This window comes from Gorilla gorilla, chromosome 19 (genome assembly GCF_029281585.2).
Source record: "Gorilla gorilla gorilla isolate KB3781 chromosome 19, NHGRI_mGorGor1-v2.1_pri, whole genome shotgun sequence".
NCBI classification, from domain to species: domain Eukaryota; kingdom Metazoa; phylum Chordata; class Mammalia; order Primates; family Hominidae; genus Gorilla; species Gorilla gorilla.
The window spans coordinates 16,672,276-16,700,036 of NC_073243.2; the positions used below are offsets into that span (position 1 = coordinate 16,672,276).

The window sequence follows — 27,761 nt, forward strand, 5'->3', positions numbered from 1 at the left end:
CTGAGAAGTTTTTTTTTTTTTTTTTTTTTTTGAGAGGGAGTCTCGCTCTGTTGGCCAGGCTGGAATGCAGTAGCGCGATCTCGGCTCACTGCAAGCTCCATCTCCCAAGTTCACGCCATTCTCCTGCCTCAGCCTCTGCAGCAGCTGGGACGACAGGTGCCCGCCACCATGACCGGCTAATTTTTTTTGTATTTTTAGTAGAGATGGGGTTTCACTGTGTTAGCCAGGATGGTCTCGATCTCCTGACCTCGTGATCTGCCCACCTCGGCCTCCCAAAGTGCTGAGATTACAGGCGTGAGCCACCACGCCCAGCCTTATTTTTTTATTTTATTTTTTTGAGACGGCATCTCGCTTTGTCGGCCAGGCTGGAGTGCAGTGGCGCAATCTCAGCTCACTGCAACTTCCACCTCCTGGGTTCAAGCGATTCTCCTGCCTCAGCCTCCTGAGTAGCTGGCATTACAGGCACCTGCGACCACACCTGGCTAATTTTTGTATTTTTAGTAGAGACGGGGTTTCACCATGTTGGCCAGGCTGGTCTCGAGCTCCTGACCTCAGGTGATCCACACGCCTCAGCCTCCCAAAGTGCTGGGATTACAGGCATGAGTCACTATGTCCGGCCGACTTTTTTTTTTTTTTTTTTTCAGATAGAGTTTCGCTCTGTCGCACAGGCTGAAGTGCAGTGGCACAATCTCAGCTCAGTGGAACCTCCGCCTCTTGAGTTCCAGTGATCCTCCTGCCTCAGCCTCCCAAGTAGCTGGAATTATAGGCATGTGCCACCACACCCAGCTAATTTTGTATTTTTTTTTTTTTTGAGACAGCTTCACTCTTTTTGCCCAGGCTGGTGCAAAGGCATGATCTCGGCTCACTGCAACCTCCGCCTCCTGGGTTCAAGCGATTCTCCTGCCTCAGTCTCCTAAGTAGCTGGGATTACAGGCACCTGCCACCACGCCTGGCTAATTTTTTGTATTTTTAGTAGAGACAGGGTTTCACCATGTTGGCCAGGATGGTCTCGATCTCTTGACCTCGTGATCTGCCCACCTCGGCCTCCCAAAGTGCCGGGATTACAGGTGTGAGCCACCGCACCTGGCCCTAATTTTGTATTTTTAGTAGAGACGCGGTTTCACCATGTTGGCCAAGCTGGTCTCAAACTCCTGACCTCAAGTGATCTGCCTGCCTCGGTCTCCCAAAGTGCTGGGATTACAGGCGTGAGCCAATGTGCCCAGCCTCTGAGGAGATTATATTTATGTGTGCTTTAAAAAATAAATATTCACCATCACTGCTTCCCTCCACTCACACAAATCAACCAGAGTTGACAAAATACTCAAAGAATCATACTTTTTGCTAGTATCCAGTTTGAGAAAATTCATCAAGCTGCATACTTATATTCACTTTGCTGTATATGTTAAACTTCCATAAAAAGCTTTTTGAAAAATCCACCAACGTTTTGAAGGTGGGGGTTGGGATATTAGGCAAGGAAGCACAAAATGGTTTTTATATCTTTTCGGAAATGCACAAATCAAAATATCTTTGTGTGTGTGTGTGTGTGAGATGGAGTCTCGCTGTGTCGCCCAGGCTGGAGTGCAATGGTGCGATCTCTGCTCACTGCAACCTCTGCCTCCCGGGTTCAAGTGATTCTCTTGCCTCAGCCTCCCAAGTAGCTGGGATTACAGGCACGTACCACCAGGCCGGGCTAATTTTTGTATTTTTAGTAGAGATGGGGTTTCACCATGTTGGGCAGGATGGTCTCGAACTCAGGACCTCAGATGATCGGTCACCTTGGCCTCCCAAAGTGTTGGAACTACAGGCGTGAGCCACCGTGCCAGGCCCCAGAATATCTTAAGTGCAGAGTGACCACAGGAAAGAGGTATCACACCCCTGGGATACAAAGAGCAAACATGCATTCCCTATCAGTGGGCAGAGAGTTACATTCCTGTCTTTTAATCCCAATGAGGCCTCTGCCTAGTAAGAATGGTAATGAATGAGGAGGAATCTAACCCCCTCATTCCTTGAGCAAATACTTCTTGGGTGCAAAACAGTGAGCAAGCCAGACCTGGTCCCTCTTTTGACCAAGGTCATGGTCCACCAGCGGACTGTCCTTTTCCAGGGGTCTGCTCCAGTGTGTGTTACTCTGAAAAGGCACCACCAACTTCTTGAGGGCAGGGGACCTGTCTTTTCATACATTCTGCATCCCTTACCTGGAACCCAGGGATCCTGACAATATTCCACAACACAGTAGGCAGGAAATAAATGTTTTTTCAATTACTGAGCTGGAAAAATAAATTTGAGAACTGGTGCTCCGATTTTTCAGGCTAAGCATCATTTTAGCAGGGCAAAATACTCTAGCTACAATACCTACTTAGTCCAGTAATAATTTTCAGAGGCCAAACAGGGCACACAAATTTGGGCCACTAATTTTCTGGTGGCATCCCCAACTCAAGACAAGAAATCTCCTAATACTCACTTTTAAAAATAAAACAAGCAAGACACATCAGAATTTCCTTTTGTGCCCAGTTGGGTGTGGTTTCCTGGTGTCTTTAACATGGAGGAGTCATTTCTGCGTCTCGAAGGCCACCCACGTCTTTAAACAGAGCCTACCTTGCTGAGCACTTGGCTTCGATCTGCAATGTCTATATATATGGCTTCCACGTGTTTCCACGTCTCAGGCTCCAGCTTATGCACCTGTGGGAACAAGTGGGCAACCACTATGCAGTTTTTGTCAGTTATAAAATATCCTTTAGCCAGAATGGACACCTAGGAACTGCCATTCCCATAGCCTCAGATGTAAGATTCCTAATGATAAGTAATTATACAATTACATACACAATTATCCAAAGAAATGGGAGAATGGATTTTTTTTTTTTTAAGAGATGGGGTCTCACCGTGTTTCTCAGGCAATGGCTATCCACAGGAGTGATCACAGCACACTCTAGCATGAACTCCTGGGCCGGAGTGATCCTCCTGCCTCAGCCTCCTGCCTGGGCCCGAGTGATCCTCCTTTCTCAGTCTCCTGAGGAGCTGGGCCCGAGTGATCCTCTTGTCACAGTCTCCTGAGGAGCTGGGCCCGAGTGATCCTCCTGTCTCAGCCTCCTGAGGAGCTGGGCCCGAGTGATCCTCCTGTCACAGCCTCCTGAGGAGCTGGGCCCGAGTGATCCTCCTGTCACAGCCTCCTGCCTGGGCCCAAGTGATCCTCCTGTCACAGCCTCCTGAGGAGCTGGGCCTGAGTGATCCTCCTGTCACAGCCTCCTGAGGAGCTGGGCCCTAATGATCCTCCTGTCTCAGTCTCCTGAGGAGCTGGGCCCGAGTGATCCTCTTGTCACAGCCTCCTGAGGAGCTGGGCCCGAGTGATCCTCCTGTCACAGCCTCCTGAGGAGCTGGGCCCGAGTGATCCTCCTGTCACAGCCTCCTGAGGAGCTGGGCCCGAGTGATCCTTCTGTCACAGCCTCCTGAGGAGCTGGGCCTGAGTGATCCACCTGTCTCAGCCACCTGAGGAGCTGGGCCCGAGTGATCCTCCTCTCTCAGTCTCCTGCCTGGGCCTGAGTGATCCTCCTGTTACAGCCTCCTGAGGAGCTGGGCCCGAGTGATCCTCCTGTCACAGCCTCCTGAGGAGCTGGGCCCGAGCAATCCTCCTGTCACAGCCTCCTGAGGAGCTGGGCCCGAGTGATCCTCCTGTCACAGCCTTCTGAGGAGCTGGGCCGGAGTGATCCTCCTGTCTCAGCCTCCTGAGGAGCTGGGCCAGAGTGATCCTCCTGTCTCAGCCTCCTGAGGAGCTGGGACTATAGGTGCACTACACTGAACCCAGCTGGATTGTTTGTTTGTCTGAGATGGAGTCTTGCTGCAACGCCCAGGCTGGAGTGCAATGGCGCGATCTCGGCTCACTGCAACCTCTGCCTCCCGGGTTCAAGAGATTGTCCTACCTCAGCCTCCCAAGTAGCTGGGATTACAGGCGTGGGCCAACATGCCCAGCTAATTTTTGTATTTTTAGTAGAAAAAGGGTTTCACCATGTTGGCCAGGCTGATCTCAAACTCCTGACTTCAAGTGTTCCGCCCGCCTCGGCCTCCCGCCCAGCCCCCGCTGGATTTTAAGTGACATGACTGAGAACGAATGCTCTGACTATTGAGGCTAAACGTCACTTCTGCAGGTCAAAATGCCTTCCGGATGTTTACGGTGCCCACACCATTTCCATATGTTCCCGGCTGTACAGACTGTAAACCCTTCTAGAGATGGTGCCTGTTTAGCAACATGCTGATTATTTTGATCAGGCTGTACAGGCACATAATACAAAATTATGACACAAATTCAAAATTACAAAAGGATACAATATAGAGTAACTAGAGTAACTCCTCTTCTTGCTTGTCCCTCGTCCCCAGTCTAGTAACAGCCACCTCTAAGAGATCCTACATACAAACATCCATGTGCATGGGTTTTTCTTTTAATATGAAGGGCGGATGCACACACATTGTTTCATAACTTCCATTCTTAACTGAACAGTGAACTGGAAGGCTGCTGTCTATCGGTCTCTCCACGGCTGCAAGGATGTCACCATTTGGCTGCACCACAATTCATTTAACGTTGTCCTACTAACGGGCCTTTTTTTTTTTTCTTTTTAAAAACAGTGTCTCGCTCTGTCACCCAAGTTGGAGTACAGTGGCGTGATCTCGGCTCACTGCAAGCTTCGACGCCCGGGTTCCCGCCATTCTCCTGCCTCAGCCTCCTGAGTAGCTGGGACTACAGGTGCCCGCCATGAAGCCTGGCTGTTTTGTATTTTTAGTAGGGACGGGGTTTCACCATGTTAGCCAGGATGGTCTCGATCTCCTGACCTCGTGATCCGCCTGCCTCGGCCTCCCAAAGTGCTGGGATTACAGGCGTGAGCCACCGCACCCGGTCTAACGGGCTCTTATGTTGTTTTTTGTTTTTGGAGACAGGGTGTCACTCTGTTGCCCAGGCTGGAGTGCGGTGGTGCAGTCACAGCTCACTGCAGCCTTGACTTCCCAGCCTCAAATGATCCTCCAGCCTTGGCCTCCAGAGTAGCTGGGACCACAGGCACATACCACCATGCCCAGCTAATTCTTTTTTTATTTTTGGTAGAGACAATCTTGTTATGTTGCCCAGGATGGTCTTACATTGTTTTTGATCTTTGGCTACACAAAGAAGACTGCAATGAGTCTCCTTGTATATATGTTATTTCACACATGTGAAAATAACTGTCTAAATTCTTGGGCATGGAAATGCTAAAGGATAGGTGTATTTTATTTTTTGGGAGTTACTGCAAATTGTGCTCTATAGAAAACTGTAATTTTGGTCTTTTAAAGATATAGCTCCCATGTACCAGGAACTGCACCAATCCAAGCAGTACGAGAAGGCCCCATAAAAAGTTCCGGAGATCACATTTTGCAAATCAGAGACACAGCAATCCCATGCTGGTAAGACAGGTCTAGGCAGAGGCCACTGCCTTCCCGGCCAGGCAAAAGAGGACCACAGAGAGGACCCCATGGTAGCGCTGGAGAGGCTACAAGGCAAAGACTCAAGACCTCACCCCTGGGGCTTTTGGGAACTACTACTCACATTCTCCTGCGTGCCAAGATCTGGTTTGTGCCAGGTTTCAATTTTAATCAGAAAGTCTTCTTTCATGTACTCATTCTGGAAGAAGGAAAAAAAATACATGAAAGTCACTAGGTTCACAGTTGAGAGTAACCATCTCCCATTACTGGAGATGGGCATTACTGGATCATGGGCAGCTAGGAGATTCCAGCCTCTGCCTTGTAATATCAGCTAACTTGACTGGGAGCCCACGACACACTAGGCATGTATTATCCCATTCAATCCTCACCCCAGCCTGAGAGCTCTGTAGAATCACCCTCATTTTACAGATGAGGTTCAAAGAGGTTAGGTGACTTAACCAAAGTCACAGAGATCGGGCCAGGCATGGTGGCTCACGCCTGTCATCTCAGCACTTTGGGAGGCCAAGGCGGGCGGATCACTTGAGGTCACAAGATCGAGACCAGTCTGGCCAACAATGGTGAAACCCGTCTCCACTAAAAATACAAAAATTATCCAGGCATGGTGGCGGGTGCCTGTAATCCCAGCTACTCGGGAGGCTGAGGCAGGAGAATCGCCTGAACCCAGGAGGCAGAGGTTGCAGGGAGCCGAGATTGCACCACTGCACTCCAGCCTAGGAAACAACAGCAAGACTCCGTTTCAAAAAAAAAAAAAAAAGTCACAGAGATCATGACAGAGTTGGGCCTCAAAACAGTTTCGTCTGACTTCAGAATCCATGCATTTAGCCACTCTGGGTAGTAAGCAGTGTGGAAAGAGCACAGAAGACTTCCTAACCCATCAAAGATACTCACCATGGCCCCTTTCCCTCCAACTAGCCTGTGGCTGAGGCCTCAAATTTTCTTCTCAGTAACTGAACCCTTCAAGCAAATTATTGCCTCCCTCCCTCCCTTCCCGCTTCTTAAAAATTGGAACTTCTCAAAGGAGGAACACATTAACCCATTAACGCCTCAGCAGGAACCAGTTTCCCAGAGACAGCCAGTGTTTACCAGCAGGGACAAGGCACTCAGATGAGTGTGCTGACTGGTGGGCGGGTGGGCAATGACAGAGGGGATGGCTGTGGAAGAGAAACCCCGCTGACTTCACGACTTTGCCAAGGATCAGTGCTCAGTGGGGTCAACAGACGCACAGATGGGGAAGGGATGTCGGTCAGGTCAGTTGAATGGAGATCTCTCTACAACCTTGAAAAGGTGTGACCTGGGGAGGCAGGGCCTCGAGCCACTGTGTCCATGTCAGACCCAGAGCCAGGATGCACCTGATGGAGCAGCAGGCCAATGCAGCTTAAAGCAGGAGGTCATCATGCCAGTTAACAGGTTCCTTGTTAGTCCACTGACAGGACTGAGCCTCAGCAACTCCAAACATCAGCCGAGGGAAAGCACACCCAAGACCACCAGTGCAGTCACATGTTTCTCTCTCCTGTTCTTATACATCATCTACAGTTCCAACCCGCTTGACAATACTTACTGTAATAACTGCTCCGAGGCAAGGACATGGAAAAAAGAGAGAAAAAGATTAATGAAGATGAAGAAACATCTGCCCCCCCCACCCCCCACAAGGAGGACGAATGGCAGAGTGTACTTTACTCCCTGTGGCTTATTCCACGGTCACCTCCAAGCCCCAGTGAGTCAGAAATACCTTAACGCACCAACCCTCAAATTTCACTCAGACAAACATCCCAGAAAACCAAACAGGGAATTTAATTAAAGCGACGCCGCTATGGGCTTCTTGGGATTCTTTTCAGCAGGGCACTGACAGGGACCAGCTCTGATCAGCAGAGGTGCCGCAACTCATCACTCTGGCATCAGAGCGTTCTCGGGCGCCTCCCACCCCTACCCCAGCCTCTACCTCCCGGGGCACAGAGCAGGGTGCTCTGGCCATGCACTGTATCTGCCTCCTGCACCCTTCCTCTCGCTGTAATCAAACCTCCCAGGCTCTGCACTCCTGCTCATTGTAATGAGAACCCCTTAAAAGCACGGTTCAATTATTTATCAGAGAAAATGACTGCAGCTCTCATGTCACTGGGGAACGGACTAGCTCTGCTCCTGAGACCGCCCGGTTCATTCTGTACCCTCTGAATTTAGGACCTATGTCCACTTCTGCTGGCTGCCCCACTGCCATGTTTGTAGAGTATGTGGGGCTAACAAACTCCATAACCGAAGTTAAGGTGACCCCTGAGCACAAAATGAGGCAAAGTTGAAATATAAAGAGTAAGAGCTATCACGTACAGAAATAACCCAAAAGCCTGTCAGTAATTCCCCCAAACCCAACGAAAGACACTTAGAAGGAAGCACCAGATTAAGATTACAACTGAAAGGCCTACACTGAAGTAACTGCCCTGTTAGCAGCTTCCAGAAAATCACGTTAGAATAAGAAAAGGAAATGATGGGTATAGTATCTCGTCAGCAGAAATTCTCCTGTGCCGTGGTGGGCCCCGGAGCCCCAGCCCCCGCATGTGGCATCTCTGGCAGCGCCATCCCTGGAGTGGGGGCAGCAGTGCCAGGATGGCCTGGTCTGATGACACCAGCCATTAAACTTCTCCAACTAAGCACCTTTTTTGAATCCATCTCCTCTAAGAAAGTCTCTCCTAGTTCGGCCTCTCCGAGACGTGCTCATCAATGGACCCAAGAATCTGATCACTCAGCCAAGCGGACATTCTTTGCCACACATTGGCATTATGATTATAATTTGGTTTCTCATGTAGAAGAATCCACAAGAAAAGAATGCCCTGATCATCGAACGGGAATGCCCGGTTTCGGTAGCAATTCTGCGTTTTAGTATAACTTCATAGACTGGCGTTGGGGTTTTTACACATTCATCTTTGTGAGACCCTGAGAGACAGATCCACTCAGTTCTGACAAACTGGTTTTCCTAAATCATGAGGGTGACAGCCCTTGCTGACCTTTTCATGCAAACTTGGGTGATCAAACAATCCTCCCCAAACCTTCTCCAGCCCTCCCAGGCCCTCAAACACCTCTGCATTCCAGTATTCCCTGTTGTTCAAACTGTAACCCGAAGTACACAGAAAAGCCGCAGGAGATCTTTTGCAGTGGGAGAGCAGAGATTTCCAAATGAGACTAATAAGGCATTTTAAATGTATAGCAGGGCCGGGCACGGTGGCTCCTGCCTGGAATCCCAGCACTTTGGGAGGCCGAGGCGGGCGGATCACCTGAGGTCAGGAGTTCGAGACCAGCTTGGCCAACATGGTGAAACCTCGTTTCTACTTAAAATATAAAAATTAGCCGGGTGTGGTGGCGCATGCCAGTAATCCCAGGCACCGTACCTACACATGGAGGCTGACGGGAGGAGGACCCCACAGCCCAACACTGTCTGAACCCACACATGGAGGCTGGTGGGAGGAGGACCCCACAGCCCAACACTGTCTGTTGGGAGGCTGAGGCAGGAGAATTGCTTAAACCTAGGAGGCGGAGGTTGCAGTGAGCCGAGATTGCACCACTGTACTCCAGCCTGGGTGACAGAATGAGACTCTGTCTCAAAAAATAAAAAAATTAAAAATAAATAAATAAAAGCATGGCTTAGTGATACTGTATCCAGCCGAGGACTATGGTTCCAGGAAGAGATGGAAGGAGAAACAAACTTTCTTTTCCTTTTCCCACTTTCATTCATTCACAGACCAACTCCTATCTTACCCTCTCCTCACTTCCAGCCCATCGCATCAGCTTCAAGGGAAAAAGAGAGAGGGAAACAAGCTAAGAACAGCAAGAGCTGATCATTACCAGGGTGTCCCAATCTGTTTTCACTCCACTCAGAGAAAGGAAGAGGCTTCCAAAAGCCATGAGGCATTTTACTTCACGCTCCTTCATCTATCTTCCTTCAAACTTGGATCTACTGAGGCCAAGCTAAGATGTCTGAACTAATAACCTCTCTCCCATCAGCCCCCAGAGGGAACTGGAAAGTAGCCTTCCTTGCCTGCTTGTATCTCTTATTTTAAAAGAGCAAGTGTCTAACTAAACAGATCTAAGATTCAACATATCCATTCTGTAGGAGGTCAGCACCCACTGAGGAAACCAACCTTCCTTCCCCTACTCCCTGTCTCCATGAAATATTTAGAAATTATATTTTTCCAGTGGAGCTCCAGTGGCGCAATTGGTTAGCACATGGTGCTGATACAGAAATTGTTTTTCTTTGCTTTTGGCCAAGGATCAATATATAAACATTTAATGTGCAGAAAAATGCCCATGTCAGCTGCAACACTCTTCCCAGAATGACACAGAGAACAGGGGCATCTCTCAGTTGGCACAAGCTGTGTACCCAGAACCCTGCCCCAGGCAGGGAGATGTCCACACTATCCGTTTGCCTCCTTTATGCCAAGTTGGTTAAGGTTCTTGCAACACATGCTCACTGCGACTCTCTTAGACATCAAGAAAATCCACCTTTGGCCCTAGACCAGACACACCCAGCCACATCCAGCCACACTGCATACTGCCTTTTTTTTTTTTTTTTTTAAATAAACGGAGTTTTGCTCTTGTTGTCCAAGCTGGAGTGGAATGGCACGATCTCGGCTCACTGTAACCTCCGCCTCCCAGGTTCAAGCGATTCTCCTGCCTCAGCCTCCCAAGTAGCCGGGGTTACAGGCACGCACCACCACACCCGGATAACTTTTTGTATTTTTAGTAGAAACGGGGTTTCACCAAGTTAGCCAGGCCGGTCTTGAACTCCTGACCTCAAGTAATCTGCCTGCCTCAGCCTCCCAAAGTGCTAGGATTACAGGCATGAGCCACCGTGCCCGACCCTGTCTTTTAAGAACATTTGTGCATGCCTCATTTCCAAGAATCTAACTTCCAGCCCAGTGCTTAGGGAGTAGGGAGGGCTGCGCTTCAGCTACAGCAAGAAAACTCTAAGGGTCACTTCCGGTTCAGTGCTTAAGGAGTGGGGAGGGCTGCATTTCAGCTACAGCAAGAAAACTCTAAGGGTTACACATCCCAGACCCCACCAATGACCGCACATCTCCTGATACAAGGTCCCTGAACCTGTGTGGGGCCACCGAGGGTTGGAAAGAGCAATGACCCCGTGTTCTGGATTGCAGTCATTCCCAAAGTCCACAGGATAAGGGTGATATGCGTCACGTAAGGATCCCAGACTCATCAGACTCTAGGGAGTACCAGGTGCCAACAAAGAAAGCAAGTGCAGGAGGACAGGTCAGCAGAGGCTGCAGGGAGGACCCCGCAGCCCAACACTGTACCCACACATGGAGGCTGGTGGAAGGAGGACCCCGCAGCCCAACACTGTACCCACACATGGAGGCTGGTGGAAGGAGGACCCCGCAGCCCAACACTGTACCCACAAATGGAGGCTGGTGGAAGGAGGACCCCGCAGTCCAACACTGTCTGAACCCACACATGGAGGCTGGTGGGAGGAGGACGCCACAGACCAACACTGTCTGTACCCACACATGGAGGGGCTGGTGGAAGGAGGACCCCACAGCCCAACACTGTCTGTACCTACACATGGAGGCTGGTGGGAGGAAAGGTCACCTACCTCACAGACAAGTGCCAGGGGAGCTCTCAGGACTCCCCAGGGTTATGAATCAGTACCAGCTTAGGCCCTCCCAACAGGTCTATTCCTAGATGGCCCTGGAAACCTAGGAATCTTGGAAGGCTAAGAATCTGAATCACTCCAAAGAAATTTAAGAATGTCTGGACTAGAATAGAAAGTTCTCTGTGGAGGTTCAAATCTTTCCTTTCCTTTCAAGAAACTCTATGCAGGAGACTGGCCAAGATTAAGAAAATAATTATACCTGTATCCTCAATTACAGAACACGCTGTTTCAGCAGAAGCCACAGTTCATTCATATGATGGAATACTACGCAGCTATTATAAATTAAAAAACAAAACAAAACAAAACACCAGACACCTTAGTGACAAGGAAAATGTTATCCATTCACTGAAGAAAAATGAGAAACTTAGGCCAGGCACGGTGGCTCATGCCTGTAATGCCAGCACTTTGGGAGGCCAAGGTGGGAGGATCGCTTGAGCCCAGGAATTTGAGACCAGCCAGGGCAACATGGTGAGACCCCATCTCTCCGAAAAAAAAAAAAAAAAAAAAAAAAAAAAACCTAGCCGGACATGATGGCATATGCCTATAGTCCCAGGTATTTGGGAGGCTGAGGCAGAAGGATCACTTGAGCCTGGGAGGTTAAGGCTGCAGTGAGCTGTGTGTGGTTGTGCCACTGGACACCAGCCTGGACAACAGAGTGAGACAAAAAAAGCAATTAAAAAATTAGTAATCATATTAGTAATCCCAGCATTTTGGGAGGCCGAGGCAGGTGGATCACTTGAAGTCAGGAGTTCGAGACCAGCCTGGCCAACATGGTGAAACCCCGTCTCTACTAAAAATACAAAAATTAGCCGGGCATGGTGGTGTACGCCTGTAATTCCAGCTACTTGTATGGCTGGGGCACGAGAATCGCTTGAACCCGGGAGGCGGAGTTTGCAGTGAGCCGAGATTGCGCCATTGCACTCCAGCCTAGGCAACAGAGCCAGGCTCCATCTCAAAAAATAATAATAATAAAATAAATAGTAATGATCTAAAATTTTTCTAGAAAATGTGTCTGGGCTGGGCACAGTGGCTCACACCTGTAATCCCAGCACTTTGGGAGGCCAAGGTGGGCGGATCACCTGAGGTCAGGAGGTCGAGACCAGCCTGGGCAACATGGTGAAACTCTGTCTCTACTAAAATACAAAAAATTAGCCAGGCGTGGCGGTATGCGCCTGTAGTCCCAGCTACTCGGGAGGCTGAGGCAGCGGAATTGCTTGAACCCAGGAGCCAGAGGTTGCAGTGAGCCGAGATCACGCCACTGTGCTCCAGTCTGGGCAACAGAGCGAGACTCCATATCCCAAAAAATAAATAAATAAATAAAAATGACTAGAAAAATATACTAAAATGTTACAATGAATAACAATAATCAAAATCGCAGCATCCCCAAGTGAGAGATTGGCTCTGTGCTCTCAGGCCATGACGACCGGTGCTTCTCGCCCTGCTGTCCACCAAGCTGTGCTGGACACAGCACTGATACCCACCATCAGCCTGAAGGGCCCCAGCCCGAGCCTTTCCCTGGCCTGATCCGGAACATGCAGGTGGGACCCACAGCCCTGCTGCCCGCCCCTGCCTGGCCGATGTGGCCCCGGCTGCACTCACCGGTTCTGCAGTAGGGGTAAGCATTCCAGGCTTTCTCGTGTATATTCAGGGCTCCCTCTGGGGCCAGCATTCGAACAAACGTGGGTACTTTGCTATAGCGGGGAAAAAAAGGGGTATAAAGAGAAATGGAAGAGAGAAAGGAGACAAGAGGCTTTTCAGATCCAGCTTCTTCATGGGGAGCTGACAAGCAAGTTTCCATGCAATGAGCAGGTTACTGGTGGGAGTGAGAAGTTACGTATGAGAGCCTGACACCCCACCTTGGCTGGCTCCTAACACGCACCCACAACGTGCCCCACCAGCCACCAGCAACAGGAACGCACAGGAGACCCCAGGCTACCTGCTGTGGCTCATCACCCCTTCCATCAGCATCACACATTTTTCCAGAGCTTGCTGGGCCCAGGGCATTATACTACAAGGTGAGAGAAAAACACAAAGGAGATGCCTCCAAGCATGAACCAGTCTCGGTTTAGGGCCAGGGTAACTGGCCGACTAACTTGGGTTTGGGATCCAGGATTATCTGATCTGCTTTCATCAGCTCTGAGAGGCCAGGAGGGCCTAGAACCATTTGCCTCCCAGGACAAAGTATTTTCTTCTACTCAATTCTTTTTTTTTTGTTTGTTTGTTTGAGACGGAGTCTCCCTTTGTCGCCCAGGCTGGAGTGCAGTGCTGCGATCTCGCGTAACTGCAACCTCCACCTCCTGGGTCCCAGTTCAAGCGATTCTCCCGCCTCAGCCTCTTGAGTAGCCGGGATTACAGGCATGCGCCACCACGCCCAGCTAATTTTTGTATTTTTAGTAGAGACAGGGTTTCACCATGTTGGCCAGGCTGGTCTTGAACTCCTGACCTCGTGATCCACCCGCCTTGGCCTCCCACCGTGCTGGGATTACAGGCATGAGCCACCGCGCCCGGCCTCTTCTACTCAATTCTTATCTCAGGTTACAGAACAACACGTACAGTATAAGCCCCCCCCCCCCTTTTTTTTTTTTTGGTAGGTGTGTGGTTTGACGGAGTAGGAAAACATTTAGAATTTTTTTTTTTTTTTTTGAGACAGTCTTGCTGTGTCACCCAGGCTGGAGTGTAGTGGCTCGATCTCGGCTCACTGCAAGCTCCTCCTCCCAGGTTCAAGAGATTCTCCTGCCTCAGCCTCCTGAGTAGCTGGGACTACAGGTTCCCGCCAGCACGCCCGGCTAATTTTTTGTATTTTTAGTAAAGACAGGGTTTCGCCATGTTAGACAGGATGGTCTCAATCTCCTGAGCTCATGATCTGCCCGCCTCAGCCTCCCAAAGTGGTGAGATTACAGTGGCGTGAGCCACCGTGCCTGGCCTAGAAAGATTTTTTAAAATTAAAATGAAAATGGTACATATATTCCTTTTCCTTTTTTTGGTTTTTTTTGTTTTTTGAGATGGAGCCTTGCTCTGTCGCCAGGCTGGAGTGCAGTGGCGCAACCTCAGCTCATTGCTTCCTCCATCTCCTGGGTTCCAGCAATCCTCCTTCCTCAGCCTCCTAAGTAGCTGGGACTACAGGCATGCGCTACCACGCCCAGCTAATTTTTGTATTTTTGGTAGAGATGGGGTTTTGTCATGTTGGCCAGGCTGGTCTCGAACTCCTGACCTCGGGCAATCTGCCCGCCTCAGCCTCCTAAAGTGCGGGGATTACAGGCGTGAGCCACCACGCCCAGCCGTCCTTGGTTTCTAACAGATAATCTATCCAGTCTTTGGCAAGCTCTGGCAACCTCATCAGCTTTAGTGCCTCAGGCCTAAGAAAGAAGAGCTAACTAGAGCAGAGAGCTAACCTGGAGCACTTGGGGCGGCCTGTGTGATTCACGAACTCACTGCCATCCCAATTCAGGCGAGTATTTCTAGGTCCAGGCAGGGGGACACACAGAGAAACCAAACAGATGTGGCTCCCACCCTCAAGGAGTTTCCGGTCTACTGGGGCATGTAACTAGACAAGGCCAAGCATAACACTGTAAGTTCATGCCATAATGGGGTGGGCACAGGGCCCTGGGTGGCGGAGTGCTGTGAGAACACAGTGGGGGACATGCAGTGCACCGGGCAGGCTCTGCGGGGAAAGTCAGGATGAACCAACACATGGGACAATGAGTGGGGCTAAGCTAAGAGACAGATGGGAGTGGGGTGGGAAAAGCTGGAGAAAAGAGGGAGAAGTTCAGAGTAACCGGTGCAGGTACAAGGTGGGGAATTCAAGGAGACACTTGAAGCTGGATCCTAAAAGATTTTTTTGTCTTTTTGTTGAGACAGGGTCTCACTCTGTGGCCCAGGCTGGAGTGCAGTGGTGTGATCATGGCTCACTGGCAGCCTTGACTTCCTGGGCTCAGGTGATCCTCCCACCTCAGCCTCCCAAGTAGCTGGGACTACAGGTGCACACCACTATGCCTGGCTCATTTTTGTATTTTCTGGTAGAGACAGGGTCTTCCTATGTTGCCCAGGCTGACTAAAAGGTCCTATAAGTTATGTCAGACAGCACGGACTTCGTCCTGAAGGCAAAGGGAAGCCGTCAGCAGTTTTGGCGCTGGGAGTGACAGACCATCCAGACTGAACACTTGAAGCGGTGCGCAGAACTGAAAGGCAGGGAGACTCGTTAGAAGCTGCTGTAGCAATCCAGGCAAGAGGTGGCAAGGTAGGGACATGTTGGAGACACTGAGGAGATGGAGTCAGCAGGACCTGATGGGACACGAAGGGCAAGTGAGAGTACTGCGGGGGAGCTCTGCTTTCTGCTTTGGGCAGCCAGATGGCTGACACAGTAAAGCTTCTCTTGTCACCATGGGGAGAGGTAGTGGTAGCAGTCACTGCTGGCCTTTTCTTTTTCTTTTTTTTCTTTTTTTTCTTTTTTTTTTTTTGTAAGAGACAGGCGGGATCTCATTCTGTGGCCCAGGCTGCAGTGCAGTGGCGTGACCATGGCTCACTGCAGCCCTGACCTCTTGGGCTCAGGTGATCCTTCCACCTCAGCCTCCTGAGTAGACAGGACTACAGACACTCGCCACCACACCAGCCTAATTTTGTTTATTTTTTGTAGAGATGGAGTCTCGCTATGTTGCCCAGGCTAGTCTCAAACTCCTGACCTCAAGTGATCCGTCCGTCTCGGCCTCCCAAAGTGCTGGATTACAGGCGTGAGCCCCCGAAGCACCCGGCCAGGTTCCATCTTTTATATGTAGAGACCTCGTCTCTGTCAGTTTGGTTGGACCAACTTAGTCTTGAGGAAACAATTGGTCCCTTCTACCTAAAATACCAACTTCACCATCTCTTTTCAAAATCCTCTTTAAGAAATACAAATACCAGAGGAGCAGCAAAACGAGACATGGAGAAAAAGTGTGCTGGTGAGGAGACTGAGTGATGGTGAGGTTCCTCCCCGCTGGACAGCACTGCTCTCCTCGCACCCCGGCACTGAGGTCCTGGACCCTCTGGCGAGGAGACTGGGTGATGGTGAGGTTCCTCCCCACTGCACAGCACTGCTCTCCTCGCACCCTGGCACTGAGGTCCTGGACCCTCCGACACCATCAAAGTGACAGACCACAGTGAAGTGGGGCTTTTTCCAAATGAAAGTCAATTGATTTCAGTTCAGTTTAGAGATTAGAAATTAAGATCCAGGTTTCAGTTTCACAGCAGTGTGGATGGACTTAATGTCACTGAACTGTATACTTAAACATGGTTAAAATGGTGAATTTTATGTTATGTGTACTTTACCACAATTTTTAAAAAGATTCAGGTTTACCTTTACCAGTTCTGGATAGCTTCTAAAACTAGCTTGGTTTGACTTCCATTCAAGCTGATGTATAATTAATATCATCAACGCCCTTTGGGTCTGCTCCCAGTTTGCTGAAACATTACTGTTTTGGTTAGGGATTTAGCAAATTTGTGTAGTTTGATATGGATTCCAGTACACAAATCAGTTCGAGCTTCATTTAAAAATACTGATGCCTTTGATCCAAAGAGAGGCACCAAAATTTCTCTAGCGATCGATTTCACGATATCAGAATTAAAAACCCTACCAGCCCAGCAATTCTAGGAACTCAATTTTAGGAATATTTGCTAAAAATCTGCATATACAAGTACATCAGAAGATCTACACAGAAGGAGTTTTACTGGATTATGTAGGCATCTGGAAATGACTAGAAATACGCGTCAAGACAGGAGGGTTCAACAACCTATAGCACTTCTGTCCCCCATGATACTGTGAATCCTACACGGACTTCAGAGACCGAGGCAGACAGAACAGGCTGGGAGAGGAGGCCATGATAAGTAACAACAAAAAAGGAATAGTATATTCCCATCTATATAAATGTGAATATAACATTTATACAGTCAGTATATAACTATTAATTGTTAGGATATAACAATTAGTATAATCCCATCTATATAAAACAACAAAGGAAATAACACTCATTCACACACACACGAAAGCCAGCATCCGGCCCCGCTGCCCGTGCCGCGTACCTCTGCAGGTGGTAGATCTTGTGTGTGTACTGGCCTTTCTCACCGTCCTTCTCGTAGGGCTCATTCACCAGGACCTCCACGCCTTCGCCACCACCCGTTTCATTTTTGCTGGCCTCAGCCACAGAATACAGCTGCCCCACTTGATACTAAAGGACAGAGACAGATGTTATTCTCAACACGGACCCTTCTCAACGGTTACACGTAATCCAGCTGCCAGTAAGTGTCTAACTGGATCTCCCTGGGGTCTCCTCATGCAGGAGCTGGTTCTGGAGTTTCACATCAGGCCTTGCCCAAACCCACCCAAAGCAACTGACAGTGCTGCTCCATGGCCCCTCTTGACCCATCAGACATGTTTAGTTCATCCTTCTCATTTTTACACCATCCATCAGGGTTTATTTTTATTTATTTATTTTTTTGGTAGAGACAGGGTCTTGCTATGTTGCCCAGGCTGGTCTCAAAACTCCTGGTCTCAAGCCATCCTCCCACCTTGGCCTGCCAAAGTGCTGAGATTATAAGCATGAGCCACCGTTCCCAGTCAATCCGTCAGGATTTAAAGAGGCAGGTGAATCTACTTAACCTCACACCACCACGCAGAAAACAGATTAGAGTCCAAAGGAGCTTTTGTACTAAGCCTGCTTCTGGTATTAAGACCCCAGAAGATCTAGGTTGGTTGCTAGAAATCACTTGATCTCACTCATTTAAATAGATCCTAAGACTTGATTTCTTGTCAAAGAAAGGTGCTCAGCGCTCTGTGAAATCCGCAACCTCTATTGTAAAACTGGCTCATCTACTTGCTTCTTCTCTAGCGTTAGGCCTCTCCTCACCCCGCAAGTAGCTCTTTCAGGCAATGAAACCTCTTGACATTTTCCAGATTCCTGGTGGGGCCAAGCAAGTATTCCTGCATCCCACATGAGATATTACAGATTCCTGCCCCACAGTCTGTGCCAGCTGGGTGCACCCTCTGTGTTGGCACTTACTACATGGCAAAAACCTAGTTTTCCTTTATTTGGGTCACATGCCACCCTATCAAGTCACCAGTCAACATGATTGGCCTCCTCTGACCCTGTCAGGATGGGCCAATGACCTAGGCAGTGCCCAGACTTAGCCCTTCTGCCTTCTTCTCTAGAAGCTGTCCAGAGGAGAAAACAAGGTGAAAAGAAAATGAACAGCAACATTTGAGGCAGGAAGTTATGTCTACACCAACGGATGTGTCTTTCCTACCGCTGCCCGTGCTAATCAGGCTTGGCTGCTTAGGGAATATGAGAAAAAGGAAAAAAGCTATGGGATTACCCAACATGCTGGGGGGTGGAGGGGGGACAAAGGGTTTCCTCGACCTCTATGCCCAACTCCTGGCACCCCTGCGGGGGGAAGACAAGGGTGTTTCTCCATTTTTTTTTTTTTTTTTAAGACAGAGTCTTGCTCTGTCTCCAGGCTGGAGCACAGTGGTGCGATCTCAGGTCACTGCAACCTCCGCCTCCTGGGTTCAAGTGATTCTCCTGCCTCCTGCCTCAGCCTCCGAAGTAGCTGGGATTACAGGGACTGGGTTTTTCTCTCTTTGAGATTAAAACAGAAAGGATGTATCTCTAGGCAACTGCTACTTAAATCACTGCCTCCAACAGCAAGGACAGAGGCAGCTTCCAGAGCTGCTTCGCCTCAAACTTAGAAACCTGCTCTACCAGGCAGCTTCCTAAGCACTGCAGGGAAATTTCCGGGCAAAATCTGGAAGGTGAAGCAGAGGACGAGGACAATTCACTGCTCACCACAAGGCTGAAAGAGCCCTAACTTTCAAAGCAAAATCCCAGAACAAAATGCCATGAAAAGGGGCAGCGATCGAGGCTCAGTGAAATCCATACGGAGGAACATTTGGGCGAAAGCCAGTCACCTTGGCCTTGCTAATCCTAAGCGGCATCAGTGCTGCCTCAATGCCGCCCTGGAGCCCCAAGCTGTCCCTGTGCCTCTCCAAGTCCACCACCCAGCTAGGCACACATGAAAACCGTCAAGTGGGCCAGGGCTTGGCTAAGCCAGCGGTGCCTAAGAAGGAGCAGTAACTCTGTTTCAGAGAAGAGCCGTAAGAACATCTAACCACTGACTCAGCAATCCTAAAGGACAGGCTGGGGAGAGGGCCTGGTGGAGGGGCCGAGGTTCCCAGCTAGTGGTACCACTTGGGAAGGGGGGCCCCCAGGCAGAGACTAATCGCCTTCATTTGGTTTCTCTTCAGCTGCAGGAATCAGAGGGCAGGTTCTAAGAGGATCAGCCTGTTGGCTGGCATCTTCCCCCTTCAATCTCTCTTGATATTCTGATCCTTTAATCCCAATGAGACAAGTGAAGGCAGTTTTGTTAATCTAAAGGGGTAAGCAAGACTGGCCTGCACAAGCTACAAGTGAAGGGCGCTTTTCACGTGAGAGTTCCTTTTGGCACAGCTGCTCTGCCCCCAGGAAAGCAGCCAGACTCGGATGGGGCGGAGATAGGAGTGGGAGGGTCAGATCATTAAATCAGATTTTAAAAACTCCAACAGGACTGGGACTCTAGCCTCCTCAGACCTGCGATGATGTTCCTTGCTCTTGAGATCTGTTCACTTGTCCCAGAGAACTAAGACATTCAACTAAGAAAAACAGACTCCACCACTTTGGCAGTCTGGGAGGGGGAGCCCAGTGGGTGGGCCTGAAATACTGACATGAAACACGTCATAAACAACAGTACAGCTTTGGTCCCACCAACATGGCCCTGTCAGGCTGGGTACCAGAGGTGGAATGGTGCCACGAATCTCTGGAAACAAGAAGTGAAGCAGCCCGGCCGACCTGTGCCAGGAAGCACTGGTGGACACACCCCGTCAAACAGCCAGGGCTTTCTCGCTCTGCTGCACAACCGCCCAGACACTCAGGGTTAGACCAAAGGCTCTGGCCACCCAGAAGCTAATTCTGCCCCCAAAATATTGATGCAGGCCTTCGGAATGATTACAAAAGCATGACCTTCTCTTTCTCTTTCTTCACTTTCCCCTAAATCAGAAAACTGCAAAGGCCTCAAGTCATGGCCTCCAATTTAGGAAGCGAATCCACCAGTCACATGATGCTGAGCTGTTCCCATAGGAACTGTGAGTCAGGATGGGGATGGGGTTACTGACAAAGACTCTGAGAAGGTTGATCATGAATTGTTTCTTCTTCGGCCTTCCCCTCCAAGATTTTTCTAATTCTCTGAAACTAAGTTCCGCTTCGACCCTACCCAGGCCACGTGGTACTCTCTTGTCAATGGTTTCTTGCTGAGAACGGGCTGACCACCACCAGGCAGACAGTTGAATCCTGATCAGCACTCACTTCCCAAGCTTCTGCTTAGACTTCAGGCTCTGATTACTCAACTCCGCCCCACTACTTCCTCAATGCTGCAGAAAAACCATCACAAGTGAAAACCCGCCAACTGTGGATGCTCTCAAGGTGGAAGTTCCCCTTTCCTTCCAGTCTTGGCCCCACCATAAGCCATCAGTGTCTGGCCCTTCAGCCTTACTCCAAGAACAGCCCCAGGTGCTCCAGGACAGGCTGGCCCTCCTTGGTCTGCAGCACTTCTCAGAGACACTCTCGCCCTTCGTTCCATCAAGAAACTCCCTATCAAAGGATCCATTTCACCCCTAATCACCACGCTAAGGAAATCCCGAGTTCCTGGGGCACATCTTCCTAACGATTGGGGTGGGATCATCCTGTATAGCAGAGAGGACGTCACTGGACACCTCCCCAAGAGCTGAGTTTGAGGGCAAGGGACGCGCTGGGCTTTCCTGCTTGGCCTTCTGGTTTGGAAAATCATCGCTTGCTATTTTCAATAAAGACAGCACAGGCTGGGTGAAGTGGTTGACATCTGTAATCCCAGCACTCTGGGAGGCTGAGGCAGGAGGACTACTTGAGGCAAGACCAGCCTGGACAACAGAGTGAGATGCTATCTCCACTATTTAAAATAAATATTATAAAATAAAAAAAATAAAGACAGCATGGCCAAAGCAGGTGGGTTAACAAGACCCTTCCAAGCCAACACCTGTCAGCCCAGGCACCTGGTTCTCAGGCCCCAGGTACATCCCCAGTGCCTACAGGGATTAGAGCCACCTACCCAGCCATGCCCTCATTCTCCCTGGTTCCCAGGTTCCCCAGTCTCGTTTCTCTTTTCTGCCCTTCCCAGAACCCCAAGATCACGGTCAAGGCCCACCTCTGGCCCCCTCCCCAGGTCCCCACAGCTCTTATCAGATATGTAGCCCACCCCTGAAGGCAGTCCTCTCAAGGGCCAGTGTCTGCCCACCCCTCTCGGGGGCCAACAAGCCTGGATGTCTGTCTCAACTAAATGTGCTGCAGGCTCTGCTGGCCTGATTTCGTTTTTCAAAGGTGCAGTTCATATCGGGAACAGAGTGGAAGTTATCACAGGACCTTCATGCTGACACTGCAGGAAAGAGAGACGGAGCCCAACGACTGGAGGCACCATACCGGCTGATGAACCTCACCCAAACTCGGGTTTAACTGGAAGCTGGGGCAGGGTGGGGCTGTGAATTCAGAAGGAAGCAAAGAACAAGGCTGCGCCAGGAGAGGAGAGTGGAAGAAGTTCAGAGAAAGAGTGAGACAAGGGAGGTTCCGTGACAGTTTTCCGTTGTCCAAGAGACTGACTCTGAGTCAGCACGGCCTATGAACCTTCTTACAGCAAATCCTGCTGCCAGATCCCCACATACAAGGATGTCAGACCCAGGAACCATAAAAGGACAGAGGACAAACCAAGCCTATGTGTTATTCCCTGCCCTTCATAAAAGGAGGGTTCTGTGTCTTGGTCTTTCCAGCAGTCACCTATCGTGGCTAGGGAGGGCCTCAAGAGATTTCCTGCCCTGCTGGTTTGTTGCACAACCAGAAAGAGCCATGCACACTTGCCAGCCGAGTCATGGACGTCCCAGAAATGCACACACTTGATCCCATCAATAATGTGTCCCTGGCCGGGTGTGGTGGCTCACGCCTGTAATCCCAGCACTTTGGGAGGCTGAGGCGGGCGGATCACTTGAGGTCGGGAGTTTGAGACCAGCCTGGCCAACATGGTGAAAGCCCATCTCTACTAAAAATACAAAAATTAGCCGGGTGTGGTGGCACACACCTGTAATCCCAGCTACTTGGGAGGCTGAGGCAGGAGAATAGCTTGAACCCAGGAGGCAGAGGTTGCAGTGAGCGGAGATCGCACCACTGCACTCCAGCCTGGGAAATTGAGCGAGACTCTGTCTCAAAAAAAAAAAAAAAAAAAAAAAAAAAAAAAAAAAAAAAGGGTCCCCAAACATGCACAGCCCCAGCAGATAAAAGGGGCTGGTTTAATCTCTACTCATCCAGCATACCAACAGCTTGGGGCAGGTTGCACACAGTTACCCAGATATACAAAGTAAGTGCCATTTTTCAACTGAAAGTGGCACCACGAAATTCACGTTGAAATATTTATGTTAGAACAAATAAGAAAACTATATAAACAGGATAACCACTCAGAGCCCAGCTTAGCCAATGGTCACAAACAGTTACACACAACTATGGACCCGAAAGTAAAAGGACTTACCTCATCTACAGACACAGGCAGGATTACTCGACTATAAGAAAGGGAAAAGAGAGTATCAACTTTAGGCTGTGCAATCTGCTCAAGGCTCTTTAAAGCATCATCCTAAAACAGCAGCATTCTATTGTGTAAGACACTAAATTCGGTGAGGAAAACCCCACAGAGAATGGCCCTTTGAGTGCTCTGAGGACAGGACCCTCTGTACCTTAGAGGCATCCCAGTTAGAACCCTGTGATTCAGTCCAAACCTATCCTCCCGCCAGCTACTTCCCAGGCCTCTACCTCACATTCGGAACTGGACATATGGACGATAAACTTCACCCAAACTTGCCAATGAGTCGTCCCCCCCAACAAGACTTGCCAGTGAGTCTAGTAAGACAGGTTAACAGGAGGACCTATCATGGTGAGGATTCAGACCCAAACAAGAGGCCCCGGGGACTTAAATTTCTGTGGCCCCAACCTCCCAACAACAGCCCTCCAGGGGAAGGGCCAGGAAGGGACCAAGCCCCTTGAAGCCTTAATCACCCTAAGAACACACACCAGGCACCTCTGCTCGGGGCTGGATATTACAATCCAAGCTGCTACCACAAAGCCACCAAGAGGGCATTCAACTTATGTCCTAACCTCCAGGAGCTGTCCAAAGGAATCCCAATTTATCATTTTCTTTTCTTCTTCTCCAACTCAATGACCACCAATTGCTGGAGATGCCACCAGCAACCTGATGAAGAAGCCGTGGCCGGCAAAGTCTCCGCCAGGGTCAGAACCCCACAGAGGTGCCAGGGCTAGCAGCACCTCTCTGGGTGCCGTGCATTTGAAATGCAGACCAAGAGCCACCCCCAGTTCAAAGCTGTGAGGCGGGAGAGCTAAGACAAAAACTCTTGGTTTTACCCATGCAAGTCCAGCCAGTTTCCAAGCTTAGACGTTCGGTCCCCAGACCCTTGCTGGAGCCCTCTGGGTCCTTTTGTGTCTTGCATGTTTAGTGAAGCATTAGGGAAGCGTGAGCTGCTGTGCCTTCCTTATGCAGCCGGCTCACCACTCAGGCTCCTTGCTCCAGGCTAGTAAACAGCTATTTTCTTGTTCCACATAGGTCCCCCAGGAAGCAAGAAGGACACAGAGGGGTCTGAGGAAAACATCACCTCAAAGGCAAGACACCAAGCAGGAAAGTAGCAGGAAAAACAAAATGGGCTCCAAGTCTTTACCGCCTGCTAACAACTCCCTTCCTCCAGAGCAACTCAAACAACATAAATCCTCCAGTTTATTGCATGCTGCCACTGAGCCTCCCCTCCCATTACGGAAAGCCAGTGGTGCAGAAAAATACTCCCAACTTGGAGGCCAGAATTTCTGCACCCTCAGAAGAAACTTCCTAGAAAACAATAAGCCTTTTATCTTCAAGAGCAGCAGTCAAAATCACATCCAAGATTTTGCAGAAATCAAATTAAACAGAATCCTGTCAGAGGAAGTGTTGGAAAAATCAACAGGGGCAACCTGCAGACGCTGGGTGGGAACCAAGTCTCACCCCAAAAGAGAATGCCATGGGCCAATTCCTGACGGGATGCGCTGAGGCTGCTGACGTTGACGGCTGCACACTCTGACGGTGCCCCCTTGCTCTTTAGGAACAAAACCACTTCGGCAGCAATTGGGTACAATTCCAAAGGACAGGGCCACAGAGGAACTGCCGGGCTGGGCCTGGAGCGGCACTCACTCTAATGTGACCTTCACTCGCACCCCTTCCAGGGCTGCAGCGCTGCGGCCACAGCCAATGTCTCGGATGCCCCTGCTCCTCCCCCGTCCCCCGCCCAGGGATGCACACACAGGGCACAAGTCGGGCAGGAAGGAAACGCAGATACCAGGCAGGCCCTGCATCGCCGGCACCTTGGACTTTTCCCTCGCAGGCTTCAAGGGGAGGAGAACAAAGACGGGGAAGGAGTGCCTCTCTTCAAACCTCACTCAGATCTCCTCTGAAGGTCCCTTCCTTTCCCTGCCTGACCTTCATTTCAAAACCACAGATTTCTACAGATTCTAGGGTTCATTTGGGAACAGGAAAAAGAATCAGAAGGATGGGAAAAGCCTGTCAGTCTGGACACTGAAGATTAAAATCCAAAGTGCACCACGTTCTCCTGTTGGCATCCTAAAGTTCTTCTTCCTCACCACGAAAAGCTCCGAGCCCTGGCTGAATTAACATCAGACTGGATGTCAAGAAACAGAGGGGATGAGGCCTCAAAATAATGCTCTTCAGATGAGGTGTTTAGCTGGGATGACATGTGGGTCTCGGCTCCCTCTGTTACCCAAACTCCACTCTATGTCCTAAATGTCCTAAGCACCTCCAAGGAGCCAGCCTGGTGGGGATGGTCAAAGTGCCATCGCTGACAAAGTGGCAAGAGCCCTCTGCACACCTGCCTGGCTGCCGACAGCGCCTCACAAGTTGCTCTCTGTTAGACCAACTCCTGGGGCTTCTGGCCCTCCCTCCAGGAAAGCAGTTTCACTGTAAATTCTGTGCACACACGCACACACACGCACACACACACACACACATACCCATCCTATCTCCCCTCTTTGGGGAGAAAAATGTCCTGTGATGCTTACTTGGAACCCTGAGCTTCAACGATGGCTCATCTTGTACTTGAAAGATTTAGCACACCAAACATCTCCACCTGTCCCCAAGTCCCCTGGATTTCAGGAGCAAACCCGTCATCCTGCAACTCCTTCCAGAAGTCACCAGTTTCCCACGCACCCCTCTTCACTACTCAAGAGCTCCCCACCCCTTCCACCATCTCTCCTCAGTTCACGGCTTCATGGACCCCTCAATTCCTCAAAGAATTTCCCCATCTCTTTGCACCAAGACTGAGAATCCCCTAGAAACAAGCTGGCCCTGCCCTGGTCTCCCCCATCTCCAACAACAGGTATACTCATCCCAACATACTCTCTTTCCGGACCAGCCTCGACCCCGGTAACTTCCCGGCCTTCTCCACTTCGGACCCTACCCAACATTTTCTGGCCTCCTCGCCCAAGTCTCCCCACGTCCCAAGCAGTCATCCCAAGCTTGTTCCAAAAGCCTCCTCTTCCGCACCTGCTGCTGGAGCACCATGGTCACTCCGGCCCGCATCTCAGCCCCCTCTGCATGTCCTCAGACCCTTCCCCTGTCTCCCGAGCCAGGCCCTGACTTCCTAGTCCTCCTCCTGTGTCCACTTACCACCACCCCTCACCCGATGCCTAAGGCGGCCACTCCTCCCCATCCCCATCCCAACTCCATCCCGGAGCCTCTGACCCATCCACCCGGCTCTCCGTGTGGACTGTTCGGCCCTCCACCATTCCCCACCGACGGGAGGCCCTGCCTGCCCCGGTGCGCCTCTTCCTCGGCCCGCCGCGGGGCCTCTCAGCGCCGCCTGCAGTCCCGGCTGAGCCCGCGCCCTCGGCCCGCGCAGGGCGACCCCACAGCACTCCCAGCGCTCGGCGTCCCCTCGGCCTCCCCCAGTCCCGGGCCAGCTCTCCCTGCCCTGACCCCGTCTCGGGCCTGGCCTCGCCCTCGCTGTCCCCGGCCTCTCCTCGGGTCCACTTGGGCCTCCGAGGCCCCTGGGGCGCCTGAGGAGCCGTCCGCCCGGGTTGTCCCTCCGTGCCCGTGGGCCCCTCCATGCGCCGGCCGCCCGTCCATGCCCCGTGGGCCCCGGCTCAGATGCCGAACGCCCCGGCTGCCCCTCCACGCCCCGACCGCCCCTCCACGCCCCAGCCGCCCCTCCATGCCCCGGTTGCCCCTCCACGCCCCGGCCGCCCCTCCGTGCCCCGTGGGCCCCGCCTCAGGTGCCGCCCGCCCCGGATCCCCTCCATCCCCGCTGGGCCCGCCTCAGGCACCCTCCGTCCCCGCTGCCCCTCCGTCCATCCGGGCCCTGCGTCCCTCGCCGCGCCGTCGCCCCGGCGGCCGTCCCCACCCTCCCTCCTCCCCGCTTCCGCACGGCCGCCGGACACTCACTACTCCTTGAGCAGCACCATGTCGCTTCGCGGCTCGGTGGCTGCCCGCGGCCCGCCCGGCCTCCCGCCCGCTGCCCGCCGGCCGCTCTCCCCGTGGCCCGGCCCGGCCCGGCTGCCTGTGCGTCTTCGTCGTGCTCTGCTCCGTCCCCGCCGCCCTCGCCGCGGTCGCCGCGCCGGCTCCTGCCGCCCCGGTCTCGTCGCCTCTCGCGCCGCTGCCGACGCCGCCCGGAGCTCCGGTTCCGCAGCGCCGCGCGGGGGCGGGGCGTCTCTGCGGCAACCAGAGCGTCACACGCCTCGGTGCGCGCTGACGTCACGCGGGGCCGCGCCTTCCCAGGCCCGCCCTCCCGTCCTTAAATGGGCCGCGGCGGCGCCGTCGGTTCCGAGGTGGGGCCCCGCGGCTAGGGCCAGACCCGGCAGAAGGCGGAGCAGACTCTAGGGTGTCCGTCACCGTCCTCGGTGTGAACCGCCACGGATGCACGCGGGTGCTGGCTGGGGGGCCTCCCCGGTTGAGGGAATTGAGACCCAGGAAAAGGTTGTTTCAAAAAATATTAATAGCCGCGCGCGGTGGCCCATGCCTGTAATCCTAGCACCTTGGGAGGCCGAGGCGGGCGGATCACCTGAGGTCAGGAGTTCGAGACCAGCCTGGCCAACATGATGAAACCCCGTCTCTACTAAAAACACAAAAATTAGCTGGGCCTGGAGGCACGCACCTGTAATCCCAGCTACACGGGAGGCTGAGGCGGGAGAATCGCTTGTACCAGGAGGCAGAGGTTGCAGTGAGCTGAGATCGCGATCGCGCCATTGCACTCCAGCCTGGGGGACAAGAGTGAAACTTCGTCTCAAAAAAAAAGAAAAGAAAAGAAAAGAAAAGGGCTGTGAGGCCGGGCGCGGTGGCTCCTGGCAGTAATCCCAGGCACATCATGCATGTAATGCAGCACTCAGGCGGGCGCATCACCTGAGGTCAGGAGTTCCAGACCAGATGGCGAAACCCCATCTCTACTAAAAGTACAAAAATTAGCCGGGCGTGGTGGTGGACGTGGTGGTGGTAGTCCCAGCTGCTCGGGAGGATGAGGCAGGAGAATCGCTTGAAC

The 27,761-nt window shown here is 51.4% G+C and overlaps 1 protein-coding gene across 1 annotated transcript in view; it reads right to left on the reverse strand.

The window, feature by feature from the left end:
* Positions 1–26,942, reverse strand: part of PITPNA (phosphatidylinositol transfer protein alpha) — a 44,882-nt gene extending 17,940 nt beyond the window's left edge. Inside the window, exons 1-7 of the mRNA XM_004058223.4 lie at positions 26,672–26,942; positions 22,712–22,742; positions 17,162–17,307; positions 12,710–12,801; positions 7,019–7,026; positions 5,564–5,638; positions 2,596–2,679 (exon numbers count right to left, since the gene is read on the reverse strand). Of these exons, the coding sequence (XP_004058271.1) occupies positions 2,596–2,679; positions 5,564–5,638; positions 7,019–7,026; positions 12,710–12,801; positions 17,162–17,307; positions 22,712–22,742; positions 26,672–26,691 (456 nt within the window). The 5' untranslated portion in view covers positions 26,692–26,942. The remainder of the gene's footprint in view (positions 1–2,595; positions 2,680–5,563; positions 5,639–7,018; positions 7,027–12,709; positions 12,802–17,161; positions 17,308–22,711; positions 22,743–26,671) is intronic.
* Between the last annotated feature and the right edge of the window lie 819 nt (positions 26,943–27,761).